At 53.2% G+C, this 15693-nt stretch overlaps 1 protein-coding gene across 2 annotated transcripts; it reads right to left on the bottom strand.

Moving 5' to 3' along the window:
• Positions 1 to 157: 157 nt before the first annotated feature.
• Eef1a2 (eukaryotic translation elongation factor 1 alpha 2) lies at positions 158 to 9082 on the bottom strand. Of its 2 annotated transcripts, XM_057781623.1 has the most exons (8): positions 8791 to 9082; positions 7370 to 7586; positions 5773 to 5952; positions 4986 to 5282; positions 3429 to 3579; positions 2072 to 2328; positions 1026 to 1260; positions 159 to 601 (listed from the first exon to the last, which is right to left on the bottom strand). In XM_057781623.1, exons 2-8 carry the CDS (start codon positions 7511 to 7513, stop codon positions 474 to 476), a joined length of 1392 nt encoding a protein of 463 aa, XP_057637606.1. In that variant the 5' UTR covers positions 7514 to 7586; positions 8791 to 9082; the 3' UTR covers positions 159 to 473. The 2 variants fall into 2 exon arrangements, with proteins under 2 accessions (XP_057637607.1, XP_057637606.1); XM_057781624.1 differs by lacking the exon at positions 8791 to 9082 and having other exon boundaries at positions 158 to 601.
• Positions 9083 to 15693: the final 6611 nt, after the last annotated feature.

Raw genomic sequence — 15693 nt, 5'->3', positions numbered from 1 at the left:
CTTTCCATCCTCACCTAGTTGGGAGTTTCCAGCACCCGCTCAGTGGGCCCCACCGCCTACCCACGCAGCTTAGGAGGGTAGTTGGCTAGGTCACCTGTCAGCGGTGAGATGTGCCAGCCTGAACACCTTGGGCAACAGGACTTTAACAATCAGGGCCCCAGCAGTAGGCACACACGGCTCTGGGGTCGCTCAGTTTATTGGGAAAACGGGCACTGAGCGTGGTGAGTGCTGGTGCGGAAGCCTGGGGCGGGGGCGCTTTTCCTCTTGAAGAATTTCCACTGGACCTTGATGGCGAGCATCCAGTCGCTGACGTAGAGCCTCTTACAAGCGGAGGTGCAGACATGCGCCTGGAGGGGAGGCGGGGTGGAGGGGCCGCGCCTGGGGCGGGGGAGGGGGCGGGGCCAGTGCCGGGGGCGGGGCTGGGGGCGCGGCGCGGCGCCGTCGGGGAGGGCCACGCCGCGGGCGCCCGCGCTTCACTTGCCCGCTTTCTGCGCCTTCTGTGCGGACTTGGTGACCTTGCCGGCGCCGCCGCTCTTCTTCTCCACGTTCTTGATGACGCCCACGGCCACAGTCTGCCGCATGTCACGCACGGCGAAGCGGCCTGCGGGGAGAGATGCATAAACTGCGGGGGCGCCCAGGATGCAGTGTGCAGGTGCTTTGGGCGTCCGCAGAACAGCTTAACGCCATTTAAGTGGTTTAAGGGGGTGGGGATCTCTCGACTTGCTGTTGGTCTCGGGAAGTCCCTCAAAGGTTCTTCCTCAGATAAGAAGCACCATCCTAGCTGTCTGTCAAGCACTGAAAGGGACGGTGGTGTGTTTGCAGGTGTGTGTGAGAGAGAGAGACAGAGACAGAGAGATAGATACACACAGAGAGAGAGAGATGAGACCTCCTACTAAACACTACACTTTGCTCAGTAGTTTGCCTTAGTAAAGGAGCCCAGCCCTTGACCCCGCCCGCCAGCAGCACATTGACCCCAGCTTGGACCAACCACCATCTTAGTTGACGCCTTGGAACACCTAGCTCACCGAGGGGTGGGTACTGTGAGAAGCTCTCCACACACATGGGTTTTCCGGGGACCATCTCAACAATGGCCGCATCACCAGACTTCAGGGACTTGGGATTGTCCTCCAGCTTCTTGCCAGAACGCCGGTCAATTTTCTCCTTCAGCTCGGCAAATTTGCAGGCGATGTGGGCTGTGTGGCAGTCGATAACTGGTGAGTAGCCAGCGCTGATTTGCCCAGGGTGGTTCAGGATGATGACCTGTGAGCAGAGTTGAAGACAGTCATGAGTCAGATCTCCTGGAACAGTGTTACATGGGGTGGCTCCAGTCACAGGGTCACCTCGCGATCCCCATGTTTGTGTGGGATCCCTTCTGGGCTCGGACCCCAACATCTTGCTAAGCATATAGCAAACCACAAGGCAATCAACAGAACCTGCACTGTTTGAAAGGATCAGGACAACACAGACATATTAACCCTGGCCAGAACCAATTAGAGTGCTTCTATTACATTTCAATAAAATTATCCTAACAACTCTTATCCCATGGAGAAGTAGTTAAAGAGGGTTCCATGAAAACGTAGAGCAGGAGATTCAGCAAGATGACTCTGGACAAAGGCGCTTGCTGCCGGGTCTTGAAGACCTGAGTTCAATCCCTGGAGTCACATGGTGGAAGTAGAGAACTGATTCCAAGTTGCCCTCTGACCTCCACACGTGTATTGTGGCACACACACGCACACACACGTGCACACACACACACGCACACACACACAAGCAGATGTGACTTACTTTTAGTTAAGAGAATAAAGTGCTAACAGTGATACCCCAGTCAGTAAGTTAATAAAAGTATTTTTGAAAGTCAAATATCCCAGAATAGGACTGCTCAGGGAGACCTGAGGCTCTGCTTCTTTATGTGCCCCTGTGTGGCCTTGGAACATGAGTGGCCTTCGGATGAAATGAAGGGCTTTCCCCTTCAGTGCCAGGTCACTGTTCTGTGACACCTTGGCCCGTCTCTCCCCTATTCCGAGAAGGAATGTCCATATACACCATACACACAACTAGTACAGCCACCAACCTGGGAGGTGAACTGGGCAGCCTCCTGAGGCGGATCAGACTTGCTGTCCCCGCAGACATTGCCCCGGCGGATGTCCTTGACAGACACATTTTTCACGTTGAAGCCAACATTGTCACCCGGCAGGGCCTCGCTGAGTGCCTCGTGGTGCATTTCCACAGACTTCACCTCCGTGGTGATGTTTACGGGTGCAAAGGTCACCACCATGCCAGGCCGAAGAATACCAGTCTCCACTCGGCCCACAGGCACAGTCCCAATGCCTAGGCCAAGAGAGGGGACTGTGAGAGGGTAGGCCAGAGGAGGGGTTCAGGGCAAAACAAAAAGCAGAGAGCCTGAAAGTAGGTAGAGCTTAGGATTCGCTCCTCTCTGGAGGGGGTCAATGGAAATAGACTTACGGAGGGGGAAAGTAGACAGAGGGTCCCTAGGAAAGCAGTGGTTGAGGTGACAGTAGGAGAGAATCCCCTGGTCCAGTCAGGGAATGAGAAACTAAATCAGAGTTTCCAGGACTCAAGGATAAAGGGCAGGGCAGAGAAGGGGGAATGGGGTCGTCCCCTAAAGGACAGCTGTCCCTCTGAAGGGCATCACAAGCCTTCCTCCTCTCTCTGAGAACCACAGCCAGGCACGGGTCAACTCACTAGGTTTGCTCTTGCCCACACAGGACTCCCTGGGTCCTCTTGTGACTCTGCGGTTCTAACACTGAAGAGGCATCTGGTCCCAGCCCTTCCGACAGGCCTGCCCACAATGACAGTGTAGCTACTACAGAAATACCTAGATGAATGAGTGACTGGGAGAGGGACCACTGCTCTCCGTCTTCTGGGAGCACGGGGGTGGTAGCGTTGTGGGGTGACAGAAGAGCCAACAGTTGTATTCTGTGTTGCAGTAAGCCTCAGCATGACATTCTTGTTCCTCTCCCTTTGCTTGGTCCATATTTTTACTTTTGTTTTTATTGACTAATGACTTGTAATTCTCATTCCTGGACTAAGACTGCCTCCCATGAGACAGGCACCCCTCTCCCTGCAGGTGAAGTGTAAGTCAGTTCAACACTCCCATCTAATGTCCTTAGCTCTGGCTGGTGGCTTGGGGGAGTGGGGCGTGGGAAAGGAAATCCTACTGAACACTGGGTGAATGGATGGGTGGGTGGAGGTGGGTGGGAGAGGTGACCGAGTGGACACGTGGACGTGGTTGGATGGATAGAACAAGAATCAAGTTCGGTGGATAAATGAATGGGCATAAGAGAACTTGGTCTTGGGAGAGAAGTGGAGACAACCGGCCTGAGGGTTCCTTGTTGATGTCCTGGTCAAGGCTGGGGACAGAGCCTGCTAGCACCTTCAGGGAGCTCCAGTACTGAGGCCTCACTCACCACCAATCTTGTACACATCCTGCAGTGGCAGGCGAAGGGGCTTGTCAGTGGGGCGAGTTGGGGGCAGGATTGTGTCCAGAGCTTCCAGCAGGGACACACCACTTGCGTTTCCTTCCTTGCGCTCTACCTTCCAGCCCTTGAACCATGGCATCTGGGCAGAAGAAAAAAAGGTGCCAATTAAAGGGCAACCCACCTGAGCACCCCCTCAGCCTCAGATCTCCAAGATTCTGGGGGTGGCACCTGCCTAAAGGGTAGCCTGGGAAAGGAGACTCGCTGTTCAAGATGAATAGTTTGCTCCTCAACCCCTTCTCACATCCCCAACCTCACAGGGACCCTGAGCAAACATAACTTAGAAAAAAGGGAAGTGGCAAAGAGCAAAACCAAAACCAAACAAAAACACCTCCCCAGACTGTACTGCCATGTCCCAAACACTTACAAATGAGGCCCATCAACCTGGCCTGATTCCCTGCTCCATCAGGGACCTGGTCAATCACAGCCCAAGACAGGCAAGAACCAGGAGAGTAGGGACTCAAGTCTGACCAATGGCCATATCCAGGATAAAGTCCAGCCTATGCCCCAACCCCGAAGCCCTGCTTGCTGCCAAGCTGCCCAGGGTCTACCACCACCACCACCAGGGCCTCTTTGGAGGTGACTTCAACCCCTCCTAACACAGAGCTCCGCGTGATCCACCTGCCACAGACAAGAAGTAAATCCACCAAAGGGGCTGTGTGTCCTCCTGCCTTTATCTTTATGACAAAGTCTCAGGCATCTCAGGTCAACTGATGGCTCTTGAAGAAAGGGTGAACAGAGCACAATAGAGCAGTAGGAAGTGGTGGGTGGGGGACCCCTACTGATCAAAAGTCTCCAGGGGATTCTAAGGTCCTGATGATCATACATCAGCAAGAGCAAGATGGGGTATCCCCTGCCTGCCAAACTCTGTCCCCATACCACCAGGCACTGGCCCCCAGCTATCTCCAAAGAGCCTGTCCTCACACCATTTCATTCATTGTGGGTAGCTGCAAAACTGGCTAAAGTCAAGTGCCCACCTTTCTGGGCAAGGGGTCTCCTCTGGATAGACCAAGATCTAGGTCCCAGACTCTGTCTGAAAACCTCCTCTTCACCCCCAACTTAGAAGCCCAGAGCTGCAGAAGCTTCAAGCTTTCCAGTTGACCAGCCAAGAGATATTCCTCCACAATCCAGGCCAGCCCAGGGACATGCATGCTTCCCAGATACCAACCTACTCTTCCAACCTCAGAGGAGGCAGCTAAGGAGGACCTTGTGGCCTTGCTGGTCCTGCACAGTATCAAAAGCTAGGACAAAGGCTTGGGAGAAATAAAAACTGATCTTCCCCCATAGTGAGATCCAGGGCCCAACAGGCAGCAGCCAGAGAAGGAACCCCATCTTCCTCTTTTGGCCTCATGAGGACCCCAAGTGCAGGTCCCTTACTAGGGGAGATCCCCAGGAGGTTGGCACCCATCACTACAGTGCTCCCAGAAACCCAGCTAGACCAAAGGGAACTTGGCCCACCCTTCCCCCACCATCCCCGTCCTCACTCACGTTGGGTGAAGGCTCCAGCATGTTGTCACCATGCCAGCCTGAGATGGGCACGAAGGGCACCGTGGCTGGGTTGTAGCCGATCTTCTTGATGTAGGCGCTGACCTCCTTGACAATCTCATCGTAGCGCTTCTCGCTGTAGGCTGGTTCCGTGGAGTCCATCTTGTTGACACCCACAATGAGCTGCTTTACACCCAAAGTGTAGGCCAGGAGCGCGTGTTCCCTGGTTTGCCCGTTCTTGGAGATGCCGGCTTCGAACTCGCCCACGCCTGCCGCCACGATCAGCACCGCACAGTCCGCCTATCCAGCAGGTCAGACACAGTGAGCCCCCTGGGTCAGCCTTTTACCTGTCCCAACCACCCACAAAATGGGGCCTGGGCTGTTATTCTTGGGATGGAGACTCGGGATCTCTACCTCAAGAGTAGCAGGGGACTCCTCCCCCAGGCCCTGAGTCAAGGAGGCCCAGAATTGGCCATCAGCTCCACCATCAGCAGGCTGTGTGCCCTTGGATGGGTCATTTGGCCTCTGATTCTGTTATGTCTTCCTGTGATTGTCTGACTGATTTTCTACCCATCTCTCACTGTCCCTCGTGTGGCCTCTTCTACAAGACTCTGTCTGTGAAGGAACATGCCCACAATCTCCCCCTCTGACTATTCGCTGGCCCCAATAGTGGTGGGGTAACCCTGCAGGTACCCCATCTAACTGACTCAGATCTTGAGGAACTCTGTGCCAAGCAGGATGGAGGTGAACTGGGCGGGGCTCTGTCCTGGCAGGTGCTCTCCCTGCACACCTGGGAAGTGCCAGTGATCATGTTCTTGATGAAGTCCCGGTGGCCTGGAGCATCGATGATGGTTATGTAGTACTTGGTGGTCTCAAACTTCCAAAGGGAGATGTCGATGGTGATGCCGCGCTCCCGCTCTGCCTTCAGCTTGTCTAGCACCCAGGCGTATTTAAAGGACCCCTTCCCCATCTGGAAGGGTAGGGGGACACAGCACTCAGGAGTCACATCCATCTGCCTGGCCTGCCCTGGGCCATGGAAGCAGTCATGAGAGATTAGGATTGGGCTAAAGCACCTTGAACCAAGGACCTCAGCACCATCTCTCTGGTCCTGACCCCCAAACCCTGCTCTGCCACAAAATGAAGATACCCAGATCAACCAGCCCCACCCCTACTCCCCTCCTAAATGACTGTGGACACACAAGTCCCCCAGCAGGGGGCATGAGGATCTGGAAGTTGCCAGACCTCATTTAAACTCCTATACCTGGCAAAGGGTTCCTCACTGCCTGAGGCTAAGGCTCCACACCCTAGTCAGTTATAGGTCGATCATCTCATGGATTTGGGGCTATTAAAAAAAAAACCTCTCTGAGTTATTTCAAAACAAAACAAATTAAAAATAAATAAATTGGTCAAGGTTTTGAGAAACGTATGGCTTTCCAGCTCTTTCTGTAGCTGATGAGTACTTCCAAATAGCTCTGAGACATCTCCCCTCTCCCCTTCCACCAAAATAGGAAAAGAAAGAACACCCCTACTAAGAGCAAGGCTGGCTGCTCTCTGCCAGCTTGTGGCAAGGTGAGAATCCTGGTGAGACTCCTACAACCTGGAACACAACTGTGGTCATTGCTCAGCCTAACACAACTCCCTACCAGACTCTCCCAGGACAGGCTTTTGCATTCCAGGGTTGCTACCCAGCCTGGAGGAGCTGTCCAGTCAGACCCAGACAAAACCCAGCTGGGACCTGACCCAGGTGACCTTCAATCATTCAGCTCCCTCCTACCACCTCCCCTCATAACACCCCCTAAAGGGTAAAAGCATCAGACTCAGACACACAGAGTTGTGGCTCAAAACACACATACACACAGAGCAGGAGTTCAGCACAGAGAGAGTGGCTGCCCTCAGCCCTTACCCAGGAGCCAGCTCTTCTGGGGGCAGAGAAGAGAATCCAGTTACAACCACTGCCCATTCGTAGGTCTCTGCCAGGAGCAGGCTACCCAGACCCCCCCACTCCAGGCATCATCCTGAACCAGCAACCTTCCCCAGCTTATCTGGAGAAAGTGGAGCTGGCAAGGCTGACTGCCCATCAAGATGCTATTAATAGCATCCTTGAGCCCTGGTTGTTACAAGACAAGCAAGGGCAGCACCACATCCAGCTTCAGCCCTGAGGAGCAAGAGGATAAGGCTTGAGGGCCCTCTGGCCCACTGAGACCAAGAATCCAGAGCCCTCTGGTGGACCTGAGCAGGGAACAAACTCTCTCTCCCTCAATACGAAGCAAATCTAGCAGCATTCTCAGAGGGAGGCTGCCCTGTTCATCCCCATCTCCAGTCACCCCTATCCTTGGAACGGAAGGAAGTAAACCGAGCAATGCCAGCACCAGGCCTGGGGTGCTCACCTCTGCTGCCTCCTTCTCAAACTTCTCAATGGTCCTCTTGTCGATGCCCCCGCATTTGTAGATGAGATGGCCCGTCGTGGTGGACTTGCCTGAATCCACGTGGCCAATGACCACAATGTTGATGTGTGTCTTCTCCTTGCCCATTCTGCCTGGTGGAGGGAGGGGCTGGCACTGTGGGGGCTCTGGCTCGGGGTTGAGAGTGTGCTGGGCAGGAACTCTGTGGGGCCAGTGACAAGGAAGACAGGTGATTAGGAGGCCCAGAGAGAGCCCAGCAGAGACACCCACACCACTCCCACCCAGTCACCTGAGGTAGGACGAGGAAGGATTGCCCCCTACCCTGGTCCTAGCCCAGCCCGGCCAGGTTGCACTCTTAAGCCACCTGTTCTCCTTCGCCCAAATGGTTTGTTGGAGTGTAAATGTTTGGAGAGTTGATTCAGAGGAAAGTTCCCTAAGGAAGGGTTAATCCGGTCTGGATATCACAGAGCAGCAAGCAGGTTGTGTGATCCTCTGGAGAGCCCTGTGATGAGTCACTGTGCCCAGCTCTCCAGTGCCCTGTCCTCCCTGTCCTCGATGCCGCCAACCCCCCCCCCCCCAACACACACACATACACAGCTCAGGGAGGGACACTGCCCTACCCCCATCTGCTGCCACCATGAAGAAAAGGCCAGCACTCCTCAGCCCCTCCTCAGGGAGGGCGCCATCTTCCTCTCTCTGCCCACAGGCTGGCAGGGGAGACAGCTGGATGGGGCCCAGGCATGGGCCCAGAATAGCTCAGGCCCTCCCCATATTCAAGCAGGGGGCAGCCATCAAGGCTGAGAGGTGAGTGTCCTGTTCTAGCCAGAGAAATAAAAATTTCACCCTGACCCAGCTCAGTAAGTGTCCTAAGAGATTCCCTCACTCACCCTCGCCCCCTACCATCTGGTCCAGGCCCTGGGTCTCAGAACCTGCGCATCGCTGAGATCAACTGAGAAGCTCCGGGCTGGGCCCGGGCGGGGAGGGGGTGATACTAGGGTGGGAGTCACGTAGGGCGGGGTAGGGGTCCTCAGGTTTCACCACCTCCCCGACCCTTCTCTGACAAATCACTGACACCCCCAGAGCCCCGAACCACGCCAACAACCGCACTGACCAGCCTGTCCAGCCCCGCAGCGCCCAGGAGAGCCCCAAGGTCACGGTGACAGTGTGATCCTAGGTTTCAGAAGGCCCCCTGCCGCTGTCACTAAGTAAACAATCGCCTAGGAGACACGTCGTTCGGCTGCCACAGGGACCCACCATGCCCGGTGTGCTACCGAGAGACCCCCAACCCAGGGGTGTAGCTCAGCTAGGTGCCCCGTGTCCCCTTCTACCTTGGGATGGATTCCCAGGGAGGCGAACTCTTGGTGGAAACCTAAGCAAGGGTTGCCGGCCCGAGTGTGTGTCCTTACCCAGAGCCGAAGTCTCAGTCAGAGGGACTGGTGGCGGCGGCGCCGGCGGTTTTATCTCTCCAGGAGGGGGTCCACCTATTGACGGTGCCGGCGCAATGCACTGCGCCCCTGCAGTACGGCAATGCGGTACCGGCGGGGGGGGCGGGGGGGGCGGGGAGGCGGGCTCCGGGAGACGGGTGGATGGGCTGCGAGAGATGCGCGGACGTAGGGGCCAAGCACCCACGGGCGCCAGCCGGCGTAACGAGGATCCGAGAGGACGCAGCTGCAAAGATGCACCGGAGCAAGCGAGAGAATCAGCGAACTAGAGCGCAGATCAGGAGAGAAAAACAGGCAAAAGGGCGGGGAGCACGCAGAGGTGGGGGCAGGGAAACAGAGCCAGGAAGGGAGGGGCAGGGATGGAGAAGGGAAAGAAGCAACCTACAGAAGAGCTGGGATAGCAGAGACAGTGGTTGCTATAGAGCAGAAGAATGAAAGGTACACTCAACATGAAGATGTTCCCGGGAAGGTGGAACATAAGACAGGGAGCCAGAGAATGGAGGTGGGATGGGGAGAGAAGAGGCACAAGCCCAGGTCAAGGTCCTTGCAAGTCCTGATGTGGGCATCCAGTGCTGGCCCTGCTCACGGTTGAGTCCCAGTGAACATGAAGGGCAGTTTCCAGAGGCTTTCTATGATGTGATCCCCCTGGTACAGTGCCCCTAAGCTTACTTGCATGGACCCAACATGGCAGACCTTTGCGGCCATCAGCAAGTCCAGCCCAGATACAACCTTGTTCTGAAGTCCTGGAAAGAGGCTTTTTCTACCTATTCCCTTAGGTGTGGGGAATGCATGAAGCCCATTAGAGTTCAGACACACATTCCAGGTCAGACTGTCTTACCTAAGACCATCAAGAACATCCAAACAGAGTTCAGACCCCCACTAGCCCAGGATTGAGCACCAGCTTCCTTCAGGCCCCATGGGTGGGAAATAGAGAGGCCCTGAGGATTCCAAAATAGGCCTTAAGGGGGTTGTGGCCGCCATGTGTCATCAGAGGCTTCTTCAGAGATCCCTATCTTGTCACCTCACCCAGAGCTTCCTATTTTCTAATGCTACCACCAGTGTTTGCCACTGCAGGGTATGGTAGGGCAGGCAGGAAGCAAAAGCTCCTTGGGTATTTATGCTGAACGACAGCAGGCCTATGTCTATCCTTTCCACTGCGGTGTGGAATTGATCAAGACATAGAAGCGCCAGGTCAGGGCCCAGCACCTCCTACTGGAGGTGCCCATGAGGAGCCCCTGGAGATGGGTGCCCAGTGTGAAGAAGGAGTAAAGGTGAAGCGGAGGGTCCATTGGCTGAGGGCAGTCAGAGACCAGGCAGGCCTCTCAGATGACCTGGCACTTCTGCAGACTGTTGATACTGTCAACTGGGAGCCAGGAATTAAAAATAAGTTCCTGGCAAGACATTAGCATTCACCACACCCGCTTGCCCAGCTCGTCTCTCCACGGAATGCCTTCCTTCTTGCATGGAGATCAGGCCTGGTTTAGGATTCAGAAGGCTGGGTGGGCTCAGTAGAGGGACCCAGAGTCCAGGATCCTTGGGGATAGCCCCCAGTCCTTCAACTTTGGAGGTATCATCGGACACCCATTTCCTATGTAGCCTTCCTCTATGTGCATCTGAGACGCAAGGCCAGGAGCTTGCCCTAGTCCTAGAGGACTGACCACTGATGGCAAGAGGTTATCTCCTACCTGAAACACCTATATGCTGACCTAGGGGAGGCAGGCCAAAAGTACCACCCTGTCATTAGGACATACTTTGCTTACCAGTGCCAATCCCTGAAGCCTTTGCCAGCGTGGAAGACCCTGTGACTATGCAGAAAAACAAACCTTCAAGAGGTAACAGAGCTGAGCTATAACACACTAACCCCACTGAGCAGCCTTGAGGGCAGCAGTTCCAAGAGGCTATTAACCCAGCAGCATTGCCAGGCACACAATGGCTCCAGCAACTGAGCAACAATTGCTTCCATCTGCATGTATCCCCCAAGCTCAGCACTGGGACCGAATCCCAAGGCTGGGATGGGGCTTTCTAGGGGGACTTAGGTCCTGAGGGCGCTGGCCTTATCCATGGATTAAATACCACCATAGAAAGTGCTTGTGAAGGGCTCTCCTGTCCTTCCACCTTCCTCTGTAGGGCCTGGTTGGGCACCTTGCCAGAACTTTGTGCTTCTAGCCTCTTCAAGTGCATAGTTAGTAGTACTTAACCAACTAAGAAGTCAGCAACACTAAATAAAAGCAGATCCAATAAGTCGGCCTGGGGACCCCAAAACCTATGAGGAAACTGGACAAATAAAAACTAAGCCTACCACCTGAGATCACATAGCAAGTAGGTGACTCAAAACACTAGCACTGTGGACAGTATGACTTTCAGATTGAAGCCTAGGTCTCACTTGTGGCCTGCTTTTCAGTTATGAATCACAGTGACACTGGGAAGCTGCCAGAGGTGGGGCAGGGCAAGCAAGGAGAGGCTACAGGAAACCAGGATTCTTCCTAGGGGCAGTGTGGAGGATAGAGTGCAGGATCTGTCCCTACTCAGCTCCTACGGGAGCCCCCAGATGCTATCTCCAAGCTGTTTGGGGAGACAGCATCCCCCTCTTTGGCTGGTGGGGGTTTCACAAATGTTGGGAATGAAGATACAGCTAAAATTAACCGTTATCAAGCTGCCAGCCCTGCAAATAAACCTGCCTCCCATTGGCTGTCGGTGATGTCACTGTCAGGTTAATAATAGCTGCGGTGCCCAGCTAACCACCTGTGTGGGTGCCTTCTGTGAGCCATGCCCAGGCCAGCCTCCTGGAATCAGTGTTCAACAGATGTGTGTCACTTGGCCCACGGTGGCTTACACGGGGTCTTGGGGACAGGGTGACTAGACACCTTCTAGTCAGAGAGTTTCCAGGGAGCTCCACCTGGTTTGGGCTGCCAGATGCCTTCCGGCCCCAAAACACGGTCCTTGGGCATGGAGCCGGTCACTACCTGAGCCTGAGTCCTGGGCAGCCACTGAAGCAAAGTCCTCCCTTGAGACCAGCTTCCAGACCAATACCAGCAAACTGAGAAAGCTCCTGGGGCAGCAAATAAACTGTTTCTATGATGAGGGGAGTTCTAGGCTCTGGGGCCTTAACAAACAATCGGTACCTTCCTGAGTTAGAGCATCTGGGCAGGCGGGGAAATTTCAGCCTAGCCAGAAGCAAATATACTATCCTCCAAGGCATGAGGCCTGCAAGGTCTGAGGCATCCTGAGTCTGTCAGGGAGCCCAGAGCCACAGGGAGCTGTTGCCATGGTGAGCAGCAGCTCAGCGGGCAGGAGGCTCCTCCCTCCTCCTCCAGGGAGCCCAGCACTGCATCATCCAAGGAGCAGAGAACTGCTCACCCTCTGGAAACCATTAAGAGTATGACAGACACTGTGTGACACAAGTCACATTCCATCAGTGCCACACAGCAGACCCGTTTCTGGGGTGAGGTCAGGGTACACCATCCAGTAACACCCAGAAACAGAAGGGAAGACCAGGAAAGTACATGAGGCAAGTCACTCTCCACAGCCAAGTCCAGTAGGATGGAGGGGACCCTGTGTGTGGTCAGGTCTTCTGAGGACTCACTGGAGGCAAAGCTCCCATCAGTGGTCCTATCTTTAACTGGGGAAAGGGCAGCACAGCACCTGTGTATTGGACACATGTTCTTAACCGCCTGACTGCCCAGGGAACAGTGCTCACAAGTGCCTGTAGGAACTCTCACCCCTTGAAAAGAATTGCCTTACAGTGGGCCAGGGACCCTACAGGGAACAGCCAACCTTAGGAGTAACCATAGTCTACATGATCCAGGAGAAGCCCTGGGAGGCCATCATCTCATGCCACCAATAGTCACACCTGATGGCAAAGGGACGCAGAGGGGGTACAACATATAGAGGGTATAGTCCTTTAAAAAAGATTTATTTTAGATTATGCATAATTTTAAATCTGAGGGGTGTCTATACATGCAAATGAGACATCGAATCCCCTGACACTGGAGTTACAGATAGTTGTGAGCTACTGGACCTCCTGAAGAGAGCAGCACACGTTCCTAACTACTGAGCTATTGCTCTAGTACCGTGCAGATCCTTTCAAAAGAGCGTGAACAGACTTGGAAGACCGTATCTTTTGAGTTTCCAGAGAGTGAACATAGCCTCGGAATCAACATCCTGATCACTCCCTTGTGCCCCTCCTGGTAATGGCCACCGCTCAGTGGCCACTCCTGTGAGGACTCCTGACACAGATTCACTGGAGCTGTTTTTAAACAGCACGAACCGGAGCCTCCAACCTGCATCCTCCGTCTGAGTCCCCTCCCTGCTCATCAGCTGCTGTCACCATAGCAGACACTTGATATGAGCTACTAATGAAGTCTGCCTTCAGCTCTGGGGTTCATGGTGCAATAGCCCCATGCCAAGGCAGGAATATGTCAAAGAACAAAATCACTCACCTCCTATCCAGGAAGCAAAAAGAGAGGCCCAGGTCTCTCAGTCCTCCTCAAGGGCACAGTCCCGTACCCTGAAGACCTTCTCCTGGGCCTCTGCTCTAAAGAGACTACTTTCTCCAACAGTCCCACCTCAGGGACCAAGCCTCCAAACACATCCACACTACACCACAACCATCACGGCTGTGGGATTCAGCCACGCTGTGTCAGACGCTATCCCATGCAGTTTTAACCTGCTACAAGCAAACCTGTCATAAGCAGGTGTGTATGCATCATGAGTGATGGTTCTGAAACAGAGAGTCAAAGACTTTGGTGTAGTGCTTCTTGACTCAATTCAACCCCTGTGATGGTGGACCAGATGTGTATCAGTACCCCATTGGACCCAGGCAGCGGCTAATCCCCAGGCAGCACTGACCAGTTGTGAGCGGCTGGAAGCCCTTGGTGACTGACTGACTTCCCTCACCATGGATGGCACTGCCCTCATTCCTCATATACCTGGTTTTCCTTCACCGTATACAGAGCTTTGGGAAGTGACTCTGAGTTCTGTGATCTCCTCTGGAGATGGCTGGCCTTTGCTCAATTGACGTTTGGCTCCCAGACATACACAGACTGCTTCCCAAGATGTTAGAGCTGCCATGAGACTCCTCCTGAGTGCCATTCAGCCTTCAGCCTCCGTCTCCCCACAAGGCTTCCAGTGGGCTTGCACTGAACCTGTGCTGGATGTATCTGGGATAGGCATTACTATAAATTGAAGTTCTTCCTCAAATAAATATATAAACGAGGAAGCCCACACACGTTGGCTGGATCCATTGCTGTCCAGTGCCATTTGTTTTCTAGAATTTTCTTTCTATTTAGCCACGTGGTGGCCTCAGGCTGGGTGAAGCCCAATGAGTCACACCTTTGAGTATTTATCTGTCTTGGTTCACAGGACCTTGAGACTGTGAGAGCTGGAATGTGAGAGCAACTGGTACCTCCAGGTCCTTTCTTTATATTCCTGCTGGGTGAGAGTGAGCTGGGAGGCTTCCAGCTGTCAGTCAACAAGAAGAGTTAAGTTTCCCTAGTGACCAGAGACACAGAACATCTTTTCACGTAATGATTGGCTGTTTGTAAATCTCTGGAGAAAGGTCTAGTAAAGTCCTTGACCCGATTTAAATTGAGCTATTTATCTTTTTGTGTGTCAAGTTTTGAGAGTTCCTTATAGATTGTGAGCACAAGTCCTTTGTCAGATGTATGATTTGAAAACATTGTCCTCTAGTTTGTAAGTTGCTTTTCCGTCTCATGACAGCATTGCTCACAATGTTTTTCCAGCATGGTGGAGTAGACGTGCAATTTCAACAACTCTAAGGCTGAGTGTGAGAGGCTCCCTTGACCCCAGTCTCTTAAAAGGTGATATTGACAAGATCAACTAAGTTTTTAACTTGGATGTAGCCTAGTGTGTACATATTCATCTGCAATGGCGTGCTGTTTTTACATTGGCTGGCTTCAGTCACAGTCATACTTGCCTGTTACCCATTTGTATATCTGATTTATAGCAATGTTTTTATTTATTCTTTGAGATTTGGGGAGGGGGCTTTTTGAGACAGGGTCTCATTCTAGGCTACTAGAGTACCACTGGAACTCACTATGTAGACCAGGCTAGCCTGGGATTCACAGAGGTCTGCCTGCCTCTGCCTCTCAAATGCTGGAACTAAAGGTGTAGCTCTATGTTTGGCTTATTCTTTGAGAATTTTATACAATGTGTTTTGATCACATTCATTCCTCCACCTCAACTCCTTCTAGATTCTTCCCCTCTTCCCTATCCACCCAACTTAATGAGCTCTTATGTTCTCTCTCTCTCTCTCTCTCTCTCTCTCTCTCTCTCTCTCTCTAACAAACAAACAAACAAACAAAAAGTCAAAAGAGTTTAACTTGTATTGGCCAACTACTCCCAGGCTCTGGAGTGTCTGGCTCACGGTCTATATTCAAGGTGTCACTCCACTGAAAAATAAAACTGGCTTTTGTTCTCCTAGCAACAGCCAAGTGTTAACAGCGCCTTACCCAGGATGGGCTTCATGTCAGCCTCTCATCCTCCAAACTTGAATGTTGCCTGGCTTGAGTTTTCACAAGTCTGTAACCTGAAAACTGTAACAGTCTATGCAAGCTGTCACAGTCTCTGCGAGTTTGTATGTGCAACCTCCCTATCGTGTTTTGAAAACATTGTTTTCTTGATGTCTTCTACCACCTTTTGCGTCCTGCCCCTACTTCCACATAGATCCCTGAGCCTGTGGGGTGAGGTGTGACATAGATACCCCTTTAAGGCTGAGCATCCTAAAATCTCTTATTCTCTGTATGATGACCAGTTGTGGGTCTCTGTGATAATTACCATCTCCTGCAAGAAGCTCCTCTGATGAGAGTTGAGTAAGGCACCAATATATGGGCATATCATATGTCACTG

The sequence above is a fragment of the Chionomys nivalis genome, chromosome 9 (assembly GCF_950005125.1).
Source record: "Chionomys nivalis chromosome 9, mChiNiv1.1, whole genome shotgun sequence".
NCBI lineage: Eukaryota > Metazoa > Chordata > Mammalia > Rodentia > Cricetidae > Chionomys > Chionomys nivalis.
Note: the sequence above shows the minus strand (reverse complement) of the source record. Positions and strands in the feature narration are given on the sequence as shown.

Excerpts from the sequence above, each read along its gene's own strand:
- Eef1a2 (XM_057781623.1), bottom strand. The coding sequence starts at position 7,513 with ATGGGCAAGGAGAAGACACACATCAACATTGTGGTCATTGGCCACGTG. Across the intron at positions 5,283-5,772 it reads TGATCACTGGCACTTCCCAG|GCGGACTGTGCGGTGCTGAT; the intron begins GTGTGCAGGGAG and ends CCTGCTGGATAG. Across the intron at positions 2,329-3,428 it reads GGATGTGTACAAGATTGGTG|GCATTGGGACTGTGCCTGTG; the intron begins GTGAGTGAGGCC and ends CTCTTGGCCTAG.